At 36.1% G+C, this 16806-nt stretch overlaps 1 protein-coding gene across 4 annotated transcripts in view; it reads left to right on the top strand.

The window, feature by feature from the left end:
* SREK1 (splicing regulatory glutamic acid and lysine rich protein 1) overlaps nt 1-13654 on the top strand; it is a 50458-nt gene extending 36804 nt beyond the window's left edge. For 2 of the 4 annotated variants that reach the window (XM_008161886.3, XM_028139560.2), the window contains 3 exons: nt 5304-5399; nt 10224-10368; nt 11464-13654. In XM_008161886.3, the coding sequence (XP_008160108.1) occupies nt 5304-5399; nt 10224-10368; nt 11464-11613 (391 nt within the window). In that variant the 3' untranslated portion in view covers nt 11614-13654. Of the gene's footprint in view, nt 1-942; nt 1056-5303; nt 5400-10223; nt 10369-11463 lie in introns of those variants that run through there. The other 2 variants (XM_028139557.2, XM_054715208.1) reach the window with 2 other exon arrangements.
* The last annotated feature ends 3152 nt before the right edge of the window (nt 13655-16806 follow it).

Here is a 16806-nt window from a genome sequence, read left to right as displayed (position 1 = left end):
GCGAGCGGTTGAGCGGCCTTAGATCATTAGCATATCCTGCTTTGATTGGTTGAACAGACGACCGGACACTTAGCATATTAGGCTTTTATATAGGATCACCTGGATATTGCATTGTGTGTTCACCACCCAAGGTCAAATCTCCTTTCACCACCATATATTTAACACCCTCTACCTTTGTACCACCCAGTCCCCTTTCCCTCTGGTAACGACCATACTGTTGTGTGTCTGAGTTTTTGTTTGTTCATTTTTTGCTTTCAGATTTATATCCCACATATGAGTGAAATCATAGGTTCTTGATTTTTTCTGTCTGACTTATTTCACTTACCATGATATTCCCAAGGTCCATCCATGTTGTCGCAAATGGCAGTATTGCATTTTATGGCAGAGTAGTATTCCATTGTATTTTTGTACCACATCTTCTTTGTCCAGTCATCTAGCAAAGGACAGTTGGACATCACATCACACCTATTAGGTTGGGTATTATCAACAAGATAAGTAATAACAAGTGTTAGAGAGGTTGTGGAGAAAAGGAACCCCTAATTCACAGCTGGTGGGAATGTAAACTGAAAGTTTCTCAAAAAAATGAAGCATAAACCCAGGAACTCTTTTGGATTTCTACCACCAAAATTTGAAAACATTTATTCCCAAAGATATACGTACCCCTATGTTCATTGCAGCATTATTCATAGTAGCCAAGATATGGAAATGTGGAAAGGCCTTTTAAAAATTTAAATATAGAAGAATTGACCTCTTAGAATTATTTCTTTGGAGTGGTGTAAGTTTTACGTGAAATGATTTCTGAAGTTGTAGTGTTAGTGCTTTTCCATCTAAATTAGTTTTTACTGCACTATTTTGTTGAATGCATGAACATTTACATTTTTTGTTTTGTCAGTTTTAAGGTTTTGCTTTTTTCTTAGGACTGTTCCCTTAATCTATTAATAGGTACTCTGCCACCAGGTGGAGTAGGTTGCCATAGTAACAGCAGCAAAATGAGGACCTTCATTGATTCAAGATATGTAAACCTACATCCGTTATTCTGGATGATACCTTGGCTGTAAATAAATAGAAGTTCTTAACTTGTGTTAAGCTATTTATTAAAATACATATTTTTAGCAAGCTTTAAAGGTATTTTAAGCATAATTTTTCATAGAAAATAATTTCAGAAACAGGAATATGTTTCTTTTTAAATTCTTTTAAAAATGCATATTTTTATTGATTTCAGAGAGGGAGAGAGAGATAGAAACATCAACGATGAGAGAAGCATCGATCAGCCATCTTTTTTATGCCCCCTACTAGGGATCAAGCCTGCAACCCGGGCATATGTGCTGACTGGGAATCAAACGGTGACCTCCTGGTTTTATTCTTAGAGTCTTTGTTTAGATAATACAAGATAATTCAAGCATTTGAGTGCTTTTACTATATGCCAGATTTTATGTCTCAGCAATTTTTCATGACTAACCTTATTTAATCTTCAAAATAAGTCTATGAGAAGATTATTATCATGGTTGTAAAACATGAGGAAATTGAAGGTTAGAGGAAATTTTCCATCTACTTTGTACTTTAGTATCAGAGGTATAGTAGCCCTTTCTCTTTTTAGAAATTAACCCTTTGCACTCGCTTGCTTTTTTCTCAATTCCTTTATTCTAATGCTAACCGTGTCGAGTCACACTCGACATCCGAGTGCAAAAGGTTAAAGTTTACTTGAGAATTCTCTAACTAGTTCTTGGCTACTTGCTTTAAGAAAACTTGATTCAGAAGTATAGAGTTGAAAGCAACACTTTATGTTAAAATGGGCTTAAAATAAGCTGGTAATATTTTAGCACTTTGAACCAAAACTGAAGAATTAATTTAACCTCATTTACTGTGGGTATCGTTGAGCCCTGCAACTGCATGTTTATGACACAGTGATTTTAATGGTTCTGTGTCACATATTCTTTTGTGTTAATGTAATTGTTTAGATACCGCTCTTCACAACTCCAAATAATGTTTTTGATGCCGTTTAGTTGAATTTGCTTTTTCTGATGACTATGAATGAAATGCTTAATTTTTTCTTGGCCCATTTTAAAGTCAGTTGATATTTAAGAAAGTTCAGATGTTCACATTCAGTGCTAAATATATTCCTAAATAAACTCTGGGTCTGGAAAATAAATGCTGTTTAGAATGTTTCATACTTTCAGAGGAGCTTGGTGAAGAGATACAATTTCTCAATTTTTAGCATTTTCCTGCTTTTCAATTGCTCTGATTTGTTTAGTAAGTGGGGGAAACATTTCAACTGCTCAGAAAAATAGTCTACGTAATATTTTTATTTCCAATATTCTACTTTTTAAAAGAAAATATTGATATATAGAAACTTATTTTTAAAATCCTCACCCAAGGATAAGTTTTTATTGCTTTGAGAGAGGGAAAGAGAAATATCTATTGGTTGCCTCTCCTACACCCCCCACCCTCCAACCAGGAATTGTACTCACAACCTACATATGTGCCCCCAACGGGAATCGGACCTACAACCTTTTTGGTGCAGGGACGATGCTCCAGCCAACTGAGCCATCCGACGGGCAATGTTTAAAAACCTTTTAATGTTTAAAAGTTACTATCAGCCGAAACTGGTTTGGCTCAGTGGATAGAGCGTCGGCCTGCGGACTGAAAGGTCCCAGGTTCGATTCCGGTCAAGGGCATGTACATTGGTTGCGGGCACATCCCCGGTAGGGGGTGTGCAGGAGGCAGCTGGTCGATGTTTCTCTCTCATCGATGTTTCTAGCTCTCTATCCCTCTCCCTTCCTCTCTGTAAAAAAATCAATAAAATATATTTAAAAAAAAATAAAAAAGTTACTATCAATAGACCAAGGAAGGGAAGGAGAAAATATTTATTGAGTACCTATTATGTGCCAAGCTCTATGCTTGGTACTTTACTGGTATTCTAAATCCTCATAGCAACACTGTAAGGCTTGAGTTATTTCCATTTTCCAGTTGTAAAAACAGGTTCAGGTTAAAAGCAACATGGACCCCAGTTGTGCGGCTGGTAAGGTGTGGAACTAAAATTTAAATCTAATTCTAGCCAACTGCAGTTCTTCCTACTAGAGCTGCCTACTTCTTTTTCAACTATTTGGTATTCTAGATTGTTGTCTATTCAGCCTTAGCTCTTACCATCAATTGGTAGTTATTAGATATCCACCTGTACATAGTACTTCCTGAACAAACAGAGTCACACTGATCAAGAGGGAGCCCGTTTTGTGTATACTTAAAGTCTGGAATACACAGATGTTCTCAAGCTATGGAAAAAGTGCTCTGGGTTCTTGTGCTGAATAGACATTGATTTAATGGAATATTGTTATCTAATTTCTTCATCAGTCAGAAGTATAATTTTGGGGTATCCTGGAAATAAAGTTGGGTAATGGAGAAGAGAGCTTCAGGTAGAGTTGGAATTGATTTATTTGTGTTCTCAAAATTTTTAAGCTCTTTTGGTCTTAATATCTATTATATATACCACATCTAAAACATTATTTAGGTTTTTATTTTATAAATGAAAACATAGAATGTTTCATTAACCTAGAATCAATTTACTGAGGTGGTAAGAACAATTTGAATTCTATAAGGTTTATTCTTTCAGCTATATGGCCAATGGCCACTAATTATCAGAACTCCTTGTGAGTTTGTTGGATACATTAGTCATTTAATAACTATATCTCATATCTCATCCTTGAATTATGGACATCTTGAAATTTATTGTTTCTAAGTTGACCTTACTAATGAAGTAATTTAGAGTATTCATATTTGCTAATATATTAAGCAAAATAATTTTTAATAACAAACACAATCTTAGTAATTATTTTTTACTTTGTCATATTTAAATCCATGGTTTTAAGTATTTTACTTATCTCTAAGCAACTCTGCACTCAATTTTAAATGAACAGAGCAACAGTAATGAAATGGTAGGAGATGGGAGGGCAAAGCATAAGATGAGTTAATGTAAATACTTTTTTAGAGATACTCTGAATACTTAGGTCTGGAAAGTTCACATTTTGCAAGCCAACTTATTTTTCTTGAAAAAGGCATGTTAGTGACCTTATTACAAAGTAATCCACAGTGGGGCAGCAAGGAGCTAGATGCATGACAAAGGGTCTGATAAGCAAAACATGTTTTAGGTGCTAAGGAAGAACATACCTAACTTGAGAGAATCCAAAACATCCAGTAATATTTTTTTTTAACTCAAGAAATTATTGTTCAAATAAACAAGAAGAGTTGGAGGTCCTATACCCTTTCTAATATGAAATGTTAGGAGATCTTTTTATTAATCTGTAAGATTTATGGTTCATAATTTGACCTGCACTAAAATTGGATAGTAGAACATGCTCATAAAGGACATGTGCTTAAACTGGCTTCCCAAGAATACTGGTCACTTGAGAGTATTAAGGACTCTTCTGCTTTTGTGTATTTGAATTGCCCTTTCTTTATTTACTAGAGACCTGGTTCACGAAATTCTTGTACTGGGCAGGGGGGAAGGGGTCCCTCAGCCTGGTCTGTGCCCTCTTGCGGTCCGGGAGCCCTCAGGGGATGTCCAGCTGATGTCTTAGGCCTGCTCCCTTAGCTCTGCCGCGGAGGCAGGAGAGGCTCCCACCACCGCAGCTGCACTCGCCAGCCGGAAGCCTGGCTTCTGGCTGAGTGGTGCTCCCCCTGTGGGAGTGCGCTGATGACCAGGGGACAGCTCCTGCATTGAGCGTCTGCCCCCTGGTGGTCAGTGCACATCATAGGGACCGGTCGTTTGAAGTTCGGTCAATTTGCATATTATCCTTTTTATTATATAGGATTTAAAAAATCTTTATTGTTGAAAGTATTACATATGTCCCTTTCTCTTCCCCTCTCCCCCCGCCCCCATTAATCCTCTCCAGCTTGCCCCACTCCAGGCCTTCAACATCCTATTGTCTGTGTCCATGGGTTATGCATATATGCATACAAGTTCTTTGGTTGATTATCTCCCACCCACCCAACCTTCCTGGCCTTCTCTCTCAGATTCTGCACTATGTTCCATGCTTCCATGTCTCTGGATCCACTTCATCAGTTTATTTTGTTAATTAGATTCTACATATGAGGAGGTCATGTGATACTTGTCTTGCTCTCACTGGCTTATTTCACTTAGCATGATACTCTAGATCCCTCCATGCTGTTTCAAAGGGTAAGAGATTCTTTTCCTGCTGCGTAGTATTCCATGGTATAAATGTACCACACCTTTTTTATCCACTCGTCTACTGATACGAATTGCACTTTATTTAAATTGCTGTTATAAATGGCATATCTTTGACTTTCAGGGAAAGGCGAAGGAGGCGGAGCAGGAGTTCTTCTAGATCCCCAAGAACATCGAAAACCATAAAAAGGAAATCTTCTAGGTCTCCATCCCCTAGGAGGTAGGTTGAAAGTATGTGCCCATATTAAGGAGGAAGCAGGGGGACAATTTTCTTTTCAGCCTATTTTTAAAACTTTATATTTTTGAATGAGTTATATGTAATACATTTGCATGGTTCAGAAATCAAAACCGTATAAAAAGTTATACAGTGATAGGTCTTAATTTTCACCCATGTGCCCATCTACTCTGTTCCCATAAGTAATGACTATTCATTTTTTGTATATCCTTTCAGTTTCATATACACATACAAGGTGAGGATATGTAGTTATTTTCATCTTTCTAATAAAAGAGGCAGTACAGAATATACACTATTGTGCACTTGCTTTTTTCACAACCAGATCTTTCCATATTTGTCAGAGAGTGCTGCTTTATTCATTTTTACAACTGCATGGACTTCTGTTGTATGATAGTGCCTTAGTTTATTTAACCAGCCTGCGGTAGAATGGGCTTTCTTAATTTTTCTGTTCTAAATTATAAGATATTGTAATGAATCGCTTTGGACTTAATTCATTTTGTAATGTGTAAGTATGTAGGAAAATTTTCCAGAAATGGTAATGTTGGCTCAGAGGATTGTGTTTGTAATTTTGAGAGTTTTCCATATTGCCTTTCATACGGATTGACAACACCCTGTGCTTTAGCTGTGCATGAGAGTGCTTGTTTCCCTACAGCTATAACAGGTTATGTAATCAAGGTTGTGGCTTTTTGCCCACTTAATTGATGAGTAATGATACCATCATAGTAATTTTAGTTGCATTTCTCTTAAGAATAAAGAAATGCAATGATCATCTCTATATTTGAAGGCCATTTCCTGTGAATTGTCTATATATTTTGCCAGTTTTCCTATGGAGTCTGTTTTTTAATATTTTCAGAAGCTTTTTCTGTATTGGTGAGACTATTCTTTAGTGATTTGATTTCAAGTATCTTCCCTAGTTTAAAAACTTACCCTTCTAAGTTATTGTTTCTAGATTGACCACCCTTACTAATGAGGTAATTTAGAGTATATAATTTTGCTAATATGTTAAGCAGAATAGTTTTTAATAATTATTCAGTAACTGTTTTTTACTTTGTCATATTTAAATCCCAGCTTTTAAATACAAATGTTTTTTATTTTTATATAACTTAATTTTTTTCTATTTAACTTCTAGATTTTGTCATAAATTTAGAAAGGTCTTTTCCTATTCCAAGGTTATGATAGAATTCCCCAATTGTTTCTTCTTCTACATTTTTGGTTTTATTTTTACATTTATATCTTTGATCCATTAGGAGTTTATCCAAATGTACCATCCAATTTTATTTTATTTTTCCAAATGCTTCACTGTTGTCCTAATACCATTCATCAAAAACTCAATTTTTCTAATACTAGTTTGAAAGATTGCTTTTATTATGTAGTAAATTTTTCTATTTGGGTTTATTTCTGAGCCTTCTAGGCCAGCGATTTTTATCTTTTTTCATCTCATGGCACACATAAACTAATTACTAAAATTCTGCGCCACAGTAAAAAAATACATTTTTGCTGATGAGACAAAATAGTTTTGTTTCAGTCATATAGGATGACTATTGTGTTGTGTTGGTTGTCATTTTTTAATTTGACAGTCTAAGGGAAAAAAGGTTGGTGCCCCTGATTAAATAGTCAGGTATTGCATGTGTTAAAAATTCTTGCGGCATACTGTTGAAAATCACTGTTCTGTGCTGTTGGATTGGTTTGACTGATGATTTGTGTGTCATGGTTTTAATTATTCAGATTACATAGTATTTCTTAATAGTTAATAAGGCCTATTCTTCCCCACACTCCTCATGGCTCTTTTTTTGAGCTTTCCTGACCATGCTTGCATGTCTATTTTTCCCTTTGAACATAAGAGTCAGTTGTCTAGATTCTAGAAATAAAATCTATTGATGATTTGTATTACAGTTATATTACATTTATTAGAGAAAATTTATAAGTAGCTTTATAATACAGAAGACTTTATGAAGATGAATCTATTCAGGAACATAGTATATCTTTCTGCTTATTCAGGCCATCTTTAGTGTTTTTTTAGTGTTTGTTTCATACAGATTTTATGTATTTTCTAAATTCTTACACATATTTTACTTTCATTGCTTTTGTTAATGAGGTCTTTCATTGCATTATCTAATTGGAGGTTGGGTTTGATTTTTGTTTATTTTTTCATTCCTTTATTGGTAAGTCATAATTTTTTAGTTGGTTTTCTAGGTTTAGGAAAGAGAAATTGATAAAAAGCTTTGCCAGAGTGTAAGGAGCATGTTCCCAGCAGGGGTATTTTGTTTATTTGCTTGTGGGCTATTGTTTTTAGGTGAGAATAATGAAAGACATAGGATATTATAGAGGTAGCCATATATATATTTTTAAATATATTTTATTGATTTTTTACAGAGAGGAAGAGAGAGGGATAGAGAGTTAGAAACATCGATGATAGAGAAACATCAATCAGCTGCCTCTTGCACACCCCCTACTGGGGATGTGCCCGCAACCAAGGTACATGCCCTTGACCGGAATCGAACCTGGGACCTTTCAGTCTGCAGGCTGACGCTCTATCCACTGAGCCAAACCGGTTTCGGCAAGGTAGCCATATTTTTATGGAAAAAAAAGCTTTGCTTATAAAAATCAAGACTTCTCTCAGTTTTGAATTCAGATTAGACAAAAAGATATATTCACAAAGTGTCACTGTCTTCCCTATTCCTTTAACCTTATTCCCCTCCATCCTCTGTAAGAGATTGTTTATTTTATTATTCCTTTCTTTTTGCAAAATTGAGCAGATACATATATTTGATTTTCTCCCTTTTTTCACAAAGGACAGTCTATAATATATACACAGAGAGAGAGAGAGAGAGAAGAGAGAGAGAGAGAGAGAGAGTGTGTGTGTGTGTGTGTGTGTGTGTGTGTGTGTGTGTGTTTATGTATGTGTGTATGGTCGGTGACTGTACCCAACCCCACCTTTACACGTTATTTTTTTAAAAATGAGAAATAATTCACTTACAATAAAATTCATCCTTTTATATGTGCAATTAAGTGTTTTTAATATGCTTACAACGTTCTGTAACCATCACTACTACTCAATTCTAGAACATTTTTTGGGTCATTTTTAAGAAAGCCTATACCCATTAGCAATTATTCCACATAAAGAGAAACATACAAATGGACCGTACCTCCACTACACCCACCAGCTACGCCCACCAGCCAATCAGGAGTGAATATGCAAATTAAACCCAACCAAGATGGCAGCAGCCACAGAGCTGGAGCAAGCAGGAGGCTTGGGTTGCTCCTGGCGATGTAGGAAGCCAAGCTTCCTGCCCGCCCTGGCCAGCCCTGGCCTCTGCTCAAGGCTACAAAGTTTCAATTATAGAAGATAAATAAAGCCCAGATACCTGCTTCCAGCAGGCCCTGGCCACTGCTCAAGGAGGCGCTGAAAAAAAAAAAAAGGAGGGGCTGGGGGCTTGGGTTGCCGGGGAGCGTGGCCAGCCTGCAAACAGCCCTCAGCCCCTCACCCAGGCTGGCCACGCCCCCGCAGTGGGGACCCTCACCCCATGGGGGAGTAACTGGCCTGCAAACCACCACAGGCCCCTTGCCCAGGCTGCCCCACACCCCAAGGGAACCCCCACCCTGATCTGGGACACCCTTCAGGGCAAACCAGCCGGCCTTCACCCATGCACCAGGCCTCTATCTATACTAATAAAAGGGTAATATGCTAATTAGACTGGGAAACCTTCTGGACAAAGCCATGGTGGCGGTGCCGAGGTAGAGGCGGTTAGAGGCCAAGAGGGGAGGGCAGTTGTGGGTGATCAGGCCAGGATGGGACGGCAGTTGTGAGTGATAAGGCTGGTGGGGCGCGGGGCCATTGGGGGTAAGCAGACCAGCAGGGGGGCAAGTTGGGGGTGAGCAGGCCATCAGTGGGGGTCAGTTGGAGGTGATCAGGACAGCAGGTGGGGGGCAGTTGGGGGCGAGCAGGCCGGCAGGGGGGGCAGTTGTGGGCAAGCACACTGGCATGGGGGGCAGTTGGGGGTGATCAGGCTGGCGAGGGGGGGCATTTGGGAGCGAGCAGGTCGGCGGTGGGGGCAGTTGGGGACGAGCAGGCCGGCATGCCAAGTGGTTAGGGGCAAGCAGGCAGGTGAGCGGTTAGGAGCCAGCAGTCCCGGATTGCGAGAGGGATGTCCGACTGCCAGTTTAGGTCCAATCCCTGTAAACCGGCAGTTGGATATCCTTTGAGGGGTCCCAGATTGGAGAGGGTGCAGGCCGGGCTGAGGGACCACCTCCCCCCACCCCGTGCATGGATTTCGTGCACTGGGCCTCGTGTGTGTGTGTGTGTGTGTGTGTGTGTGTGTGTGTGTATTTGGTTTCATTTTATCCTAATTATAGTAGCTAAATAAACTCAAGTGTTTCAGAACTAATAAATTGACAGTACTAAATTGTGTTTTATGTGAACACCTGGCTGGTGTGACTCAATTGGTTGGGCATTATCCTATGCACTGAAAGGTGGTTGTTTCAATTCCTGGTCAGGGGCATGCAGGAGGCAGCTGATCAATGTTGCGCTCTTACATCGATGTTCTACTCTTCTTCCTTTCTCTCGCTCTAAAAATCAGTAAAAACTATTCTTAAAAAAATAAAAGTTAAATTAAAAAAATGTTAATTGGAGTGTGGGTAGAGTAGGTGGTCATTTATGTAGAGTAGGTCTCATTTATGTTACTTGATCAAACTAGGTTACTGATATGCTTATTTACAATGCTTTAGTGTTAAGTAAGAACATTTCGTCAACAAAATAGCTGGTCTTTTATTTCTTAGACGTTAATTGACATATTATCAATATTCTTATAGCAGAAATAAGAAAGATAAAAAGAGAGAAAAAGAAAGGGACCATATTAGTGAAAGAAGAGAGAGAGAACGTTCAACCTCTACAAGAAAGAATTCTAATGACCGAGATGGGAAAGAAAAATTGGAGAAGAACAATACTTCACTTAAAGTAAGCAATGGACATTCAGTGTTTCGACTTTTAATAATTAATAATTGAGATTGTTCTTTATTGCATATAAGTAGTTTTAGGCTAAAAGGTCCTTGAGGGCAATAGTGTCTTGTATGTTTTTTGTATTCTTTCGTATTTGTTAAATTGACAGTCTTTTTAAAACTAAATTTTGAAGGGATAGATAGATAAGAGCTATTAAAATTTAAACAATCACATTCTCTATTTTAGAGAATCATGGAATGGCATATACTAAGAAAAATTTTAGACTATTTACGGTACATGTAACAAATGTATTTGATATTTATATTCAGATTTCTACTTGATGCCATTTTCCTCAGTATATTTGTTTCAACAAATTTGACAGATGTTCTGTCATTATTTGGTTTGTAATATATACTGAAATTAGGTTTTTGAATTAGATAATTAATGGAAAACCAAACTCTACCAAGTAACTTTTTGGGATGAATATTTTAAGAACTTAAATGAATTATGGTATAATTTGTATTTGAACATCATGAGTTCTGGAGCTTTTATCATACAATTTTATTTACTCTCATACTGATAGAAGTTTATCATTGTCAATAACATGCATTTCTTGAGCACTTACTATGTGCCAAGCACTATTCCCCATGTTCTCATTTAATTGTTCCTTAAGCTGAGGGCAAAACTTGAATGTTCTTGAACAGTCTTTGTTTGGAGGAATAGTGACTTGCTTTTCTACATTTCCTTACTTTTGCTTCCTTGGTTTCCAGATTACAAATCTATCCCGGTGTCTTTGGGAACTATTTTACTCTTTCTACAGGTCTGTCACACTTTTTGAAGTCAGTGAACAACACTTACTGAACACTTCCTTAGAATTTCTGTTGATCTATTTTTTTCGAATTTAATTTCTATGGATTGCCCATCTTTTATGAGAAGTGCAAAAGACATGGATACATGTTTGCATAACCTACTTATATGAAATGGTAATGGGATAAAATAACCCAGTTTTATTAATTCACAATACATAAAATTACATATTTTAGCCATAAGCAGATGTAGTAACAGGCAACTCTTGAGAAAAATATTAAATGTGTCTCTTAATATTCATTGTAGGAGAAGGAGCACAATAAAGAACCAGAATCAGTTGTGAGCAAAGAAGCAGATGACAAGGAAGCACCAAGGACTGAGGAAAACCAAGTACAGCAAAATGGGAATTGTCAGCCAAATGAAGAAAACCTTTCTACCAAAACAGAAGCCGTATAAGACTGACAAGTGCACCTCTAAATGCGCGCTGGAATAAAATCCAAAGCTTTTAATTACTCTTAACAAGATGTTAAATAATGAAGAATCCATTTGAGCATAAAGAGATAAGCTAACAGCTTTTCTAGTTGTTAGGTGGCTTTGTGGCCATCTTGTTAGTGAGTAAGAAAAGAAAGCATGGACATCATGAAGATAACGATATTACCCAAACTCATCTTCTAAAATCTGTGCATTTCCATGGTGGCTGACACACTTGTCCTGTGGTTTGTTAGTGTTTGCCAAGAACCATTATAAATAAATGGGACATCAAAGATCCAAATTTGTACTCTCCACAAAGACTGGAGATAAACATTGGAGGCTCTTTTAAAAAGTGTTAGTTACTGAATTTTGTATTGTTTTACTTTTTTTAAATTTCAATATATACAGATGGATGATGTGCTTGAAATCGGTGCAAATACATACCCACCCTTATAAGTGCAGAATATGTAAGAAGTTTTAACACTTAACTCCACAGGATTTATAGTGATTGTGTTAAATTCTCACTATTGTGTTTCTTTTTCTCACTGTTTAGGACTACAGTTTTTCTTTACAATACTTTTACAGATTCAGATTCCTTAAATAAGTGGATTAAAAAACAACTGACAATGCATGCTACTACTGTTCTCTTTCAAAAAGACGAACAACTGTGTTGAATACTAATAATAATGTATTAGTATTCAGTGTTTAGAATCATTGGGTTTTCCCACAAAGTAAGCACTTCTTTTTTAACTTTCTTGACACTTCCAAGCTTCTTATGAATAATATTGTAGTGTGTATTGTCAGCGGTAGATGGCAAAGGTGTCATTATAAAAAGAAAACTTGGGTTTTCAAAATGGGCTATGGGAGCACAAGCAGAAGCTTTAGTGCCTTCTACAATGTGGTATACTGTTTTCTAGAATTTTATATGTACTAGACATTCTCAGCTCATGGAATTTAGATGGATATTCCATTCACTCCCATAGAGAAGTGTGCAAGTGATATGTCAAAAGAGCTTCTTACTTAGTTCACCTAATATGAGAGGGAAGTTCCTCTTTTCAAGAATGACTTTAGAGCTTAAAACAACAGTGCAGTTTTGGGACCATCAGTTTTATACTGTGATCATTGAAAATGAAGCATGTTCTTAATTTACTTAAAGCAAATCCTTTAGTTGTCTATATAGGATGGCCTTAATTATTACCTCTCAATCATCTTCTCATAAATGATGTGCAGAAATTGAAGTTAAAGGAGAATACATGAGGTTGTTTTATGTTTAAGGATTTGTTTACTTGATTTAAAATATAGGTCATCCATCATTCTTAGGTTCACTTTTTGTAGAAAGTATGCAAGCAGTAAAATGACAGCATTGCTAATATTTCCCCACCACCCTAAAATATAACTCATAGTTTCAGAACTCTTTTCATTATTGTTATATTTCCAAAAAAGAGATACCTTTTAATTAGTATATTATTGAAAAATCAAGTATAATTATTTTAATACAATCTAATACAATCAAATTACTCAGTTGCCTTACCTCACGGGAAGAGTTACTTATAGATTTCAAAGCTGGGTAGCACATCAGTTATTTGGTTTCAACTTGAGTTTTCTTTTAATACTATTGAAACTTAAGTATTGGGTGGGGAATGGAAAGAATTGCCCTTATTGCAAATAATGAAGCCTGGTTTGATTATGAAGCTGCTTAATTCCTCTTCATGTGTCCAGAATTACTGTGGTATTTTTTCCCTTTTTGTCACTGTGTACATTAAATTTTTTGAAAATGCTTTACTATGTAAAGTATAGATGGTCATTTTAATCCTTCAACCACATACGGTTGGCTGGTAAACAGCTTATTCTGATACAAGAATGCTTGTATGGTGACTATGGAAAGATCGTGAAGGAGTACGTATGTCTTGCATCAACAGCTGTCTTATTTATGATATGTAAGTAGAATAGAGCAAATGTTTGACTCTGTTATTTTTAGTACAATTTCTTAATAAAGCTAAGTATTTTAGAGGAAAGTATTTGTTATGCATTTCAAAACAGCATCTTAGTTTTATTTTGTTATTTTTTTAGTTTCCATAGAAATTGTTTTGACATGGAGGGTGCATGTTTGGTGTGGTGTCTATAAAACAATCATTTAAAGTTTGAGTGTTTTCTTGTATTCTGGACTCTACTAAATGTTTGTTATGTTATAATTAGCATATTTAATTTGGGTCCTGCTACTTATTTTTCTTGCCTATATTTATTCAGCTTTAAAATAATGAAAGACTGATTTGTAAAAGTTAGGCATAAATAGGAATACAAGAGATCTAGAGAAAGTGAAATAATTTTCTTAAATTAGAGCTTATGTAAGGAAAGCGTTCTAGGTCTATAGATACTGGTGTGTGTGTGTGTGTGTGTGTGTGTGTGAGAGAGAGAGAGAGAGAGAGAGAGAGAGCGAGAGAGAGAGAGAGAGAGAGCGCGCGCGTGCGGGGGGGGTGGGGGGACGGGGGGGAAGGTGTGGTTCTCCTTGTTCACGCATGACAGTTGAAATGTTTCCATTTGTTTATTATTTTTTCAAGGAATTTGCTTTTTTCTTTTAAGATTATTCTTGTTCATCCCAGGTAGATGTTGTCAGAGAAACTTGAGGTAAGGCCAAGATGACAGCCATTTTATACTTGAAAGCTCCTGTAAATATCTTTTTGTTTGATCATATGGAGAGTATATACTCTGTTCTTTAAATTGTAATTGCTCTTCATCATTCTGGACAAATTCTGTTGGTCCTCTTGTTCTTTTTGTCCAGCACTGCACACTGAAATGGTAATAAGATGGCTCTTCATAAGGTAGCCAGTTTCATGTGAGAAAACAAGTATAAATCCTTCACTTCTGCAACCATCTCCTTAGTTATTTTCCATCTAATCTAACTTGTAATTGCAAACACTAGCCAGCTTGTGATTTTCTGTTTAGAATTACTTTATCAAGAGGTAAAATGCATGCTATGTTGATCTTTAGATGTGTCAGAGGCTTAAATTTTGGCATACTCAAAAATAACACATTTAGAATTAATATTTTGTCAAGAAAATATCTTATGATATTAGTCATTTTCATGACCCCATTCATTCCTATATATGTCGTTATTTTTATTTAAAACTAAAAAAAAACCCACAAAATTTTTAACTGAAGATAATGTTCAAATTTAAGGGATACACACACACACACACACACACACACACACACACACATCATGGTTATATATGTATTCAGTACATATATATAGTAATAGGCTTTTGAAAGTTTAAAAATTTATTAGAAATATGATTTGATTTAAATCTTCAGTAGTTGGTATAGCAATTAGAATGAATCCTTTTGGAGGGATCCATTGAATAACTTAACATTTCAATTAGTCATTTTTTATATTTTCACTAAAAAATAGTATCTGAATATAACTGGGCCATGAAATAGAGCCATTTCAACAAAATATGCTTCTTATATGTTTAATTTTTGTTTAATCTTTGCTACTTAATATACTTAGTACTTTCTTATGTTTATTTACTAATGCAATATTTATTTAAATTGAATTGTTTATTTTCAGATTTCAAAAGTTAATGCCCTTAAAAGGGCTAAATTGTACTTCTGGAAGCAAGAGTCCAGTATAAATGTAATAAAATAATACTTTAAAATATAATGGACTTCCCTACTTAATCTTGGGTTTGTGGGTTAATTTGTTTCTCTTAGTACATTTTTATTGATGATTCTGCCTAAAGACTGATACATTATTTTAAAAATAAAAGCTAAAGCTATTAATGACTTTTGGTCCATATTCTGTTAAGTTGGATTTAATAAATAATAGATTTTTTTTCCATTTCACTTTCGGGTAATTTTATGGTTGCTGGCAATTAATTTATAATTAGTTTGTATCTAATATTTCTTAATATATTATTTTTAAAAGCAGGTTTGTAGCCTGTTGCCTGATTGTTAAATTTACTTGTATCTAGCTAACATTTTAATTTTGAAAATTGCCACCTTTTGGGAAGCTTCACATATTTTACAGTAAATATTTTCCCAGGACTGGAATGAATAGTTCCTTCCATTCTTGATTAACATTTATTTGCTAGAAAGATATTTTCTTAACTACAGGGCATCCCCCACAACTTAACAGCTGATAGCTCAATTAATGTTTCTTTTCAGATTTAACCCATTGGAATTAATAATTATTCAAAGTGTGTACACATTTGGGAGGTGGGATACCCTGTATATTAAGTTCAAATTCATGAAAATCACACTGAAAGACTTACAGTTGAGATTTAGTTCTACCAACTTAAGGTTACGGGTAGGCAGAAAAACGTTGGGGAACAATCTACAGAATTCCCTGATTTCCACAGGAGATGCACATTTTGGTATACTGTGTAATTGTATAGGTAGTTCAGTTTAATGGTTAAATAGTACTCTCCTTAATCTTAATTGGGTTAATACATAGTGTTCTTTACATAATGCTATGAATTATCAAGGGAAGAGTTTAAAATGTAAGCAGGAAGATGCTGCATAGGTGGTGTGTGTTTATGTGAGTAGGACTACTAAATGGTACTAGAAAAGATTTATCAAATGATGCTGCTATTGTGTTGCTATATTTTTAATAAAATGGAAATCTTAAAACCTTGCCAGTCTTGAGTGGTAATTTCACTTATTTCTGAGACATTTATTTGTATATTTACATCTTAAACTTTACTGTCTTTATAGTAAATCCATCTTTGGATCTTAAGAAAGGAGGAAGGACAAGATTTGGCAGGACTCTAGAGGCTTCAGTCTGATCAGACTCTTCCAGGTGCCAGTAACAACCAACAGTGGAGGTAGTGTCTACAAGGACTGATTTCTTGCAAGATCATAAGAATTCATTTTCTTAGAGATTCTGGGAATTCACTCAGCCAGTAGCTTGGACCCAATGGGTCTGGTCTGCTTATGGCCTGGAGTCCAGGTGGCTCAGGAGCAGATTGAGGTGGGGACCATCCACCCTAGAAGTTGCCCACGTGCAAAGGAGAGGTCTTACTTTACAGTACCACGGGAGCTGGATCTTGCCTGCCTTTATCTTTGTTGTTCTTCAAGCTTCTCCTAATTGCAGGGTGTGGGAGCAAGCATATTTCAGAAACCTGAGCTGAGGTTGAACTGATATGCACCCTAATCAGAATAATATGATTATAGAACAAA

The sequence above is a fragment of the Eptesicus fuscus genome, chromosome 4 (assembly GCF_027574615.1).
Source record: "Eptesicus fuscus isolate TK198812 chromosome 4, DD_ASM_mEF_20220401, whole genome shotgun sequence".
NCBI classification, from domain to species: Eukaryota; Metazoa; Chordata; class Mammalia; order Chiroptera; family Vespertilionidae; genus Eptesicus; species Eptesicus fuscus.
This window is presented reverse-complemented; position numbering and strand designations above follow the sequence as displayed.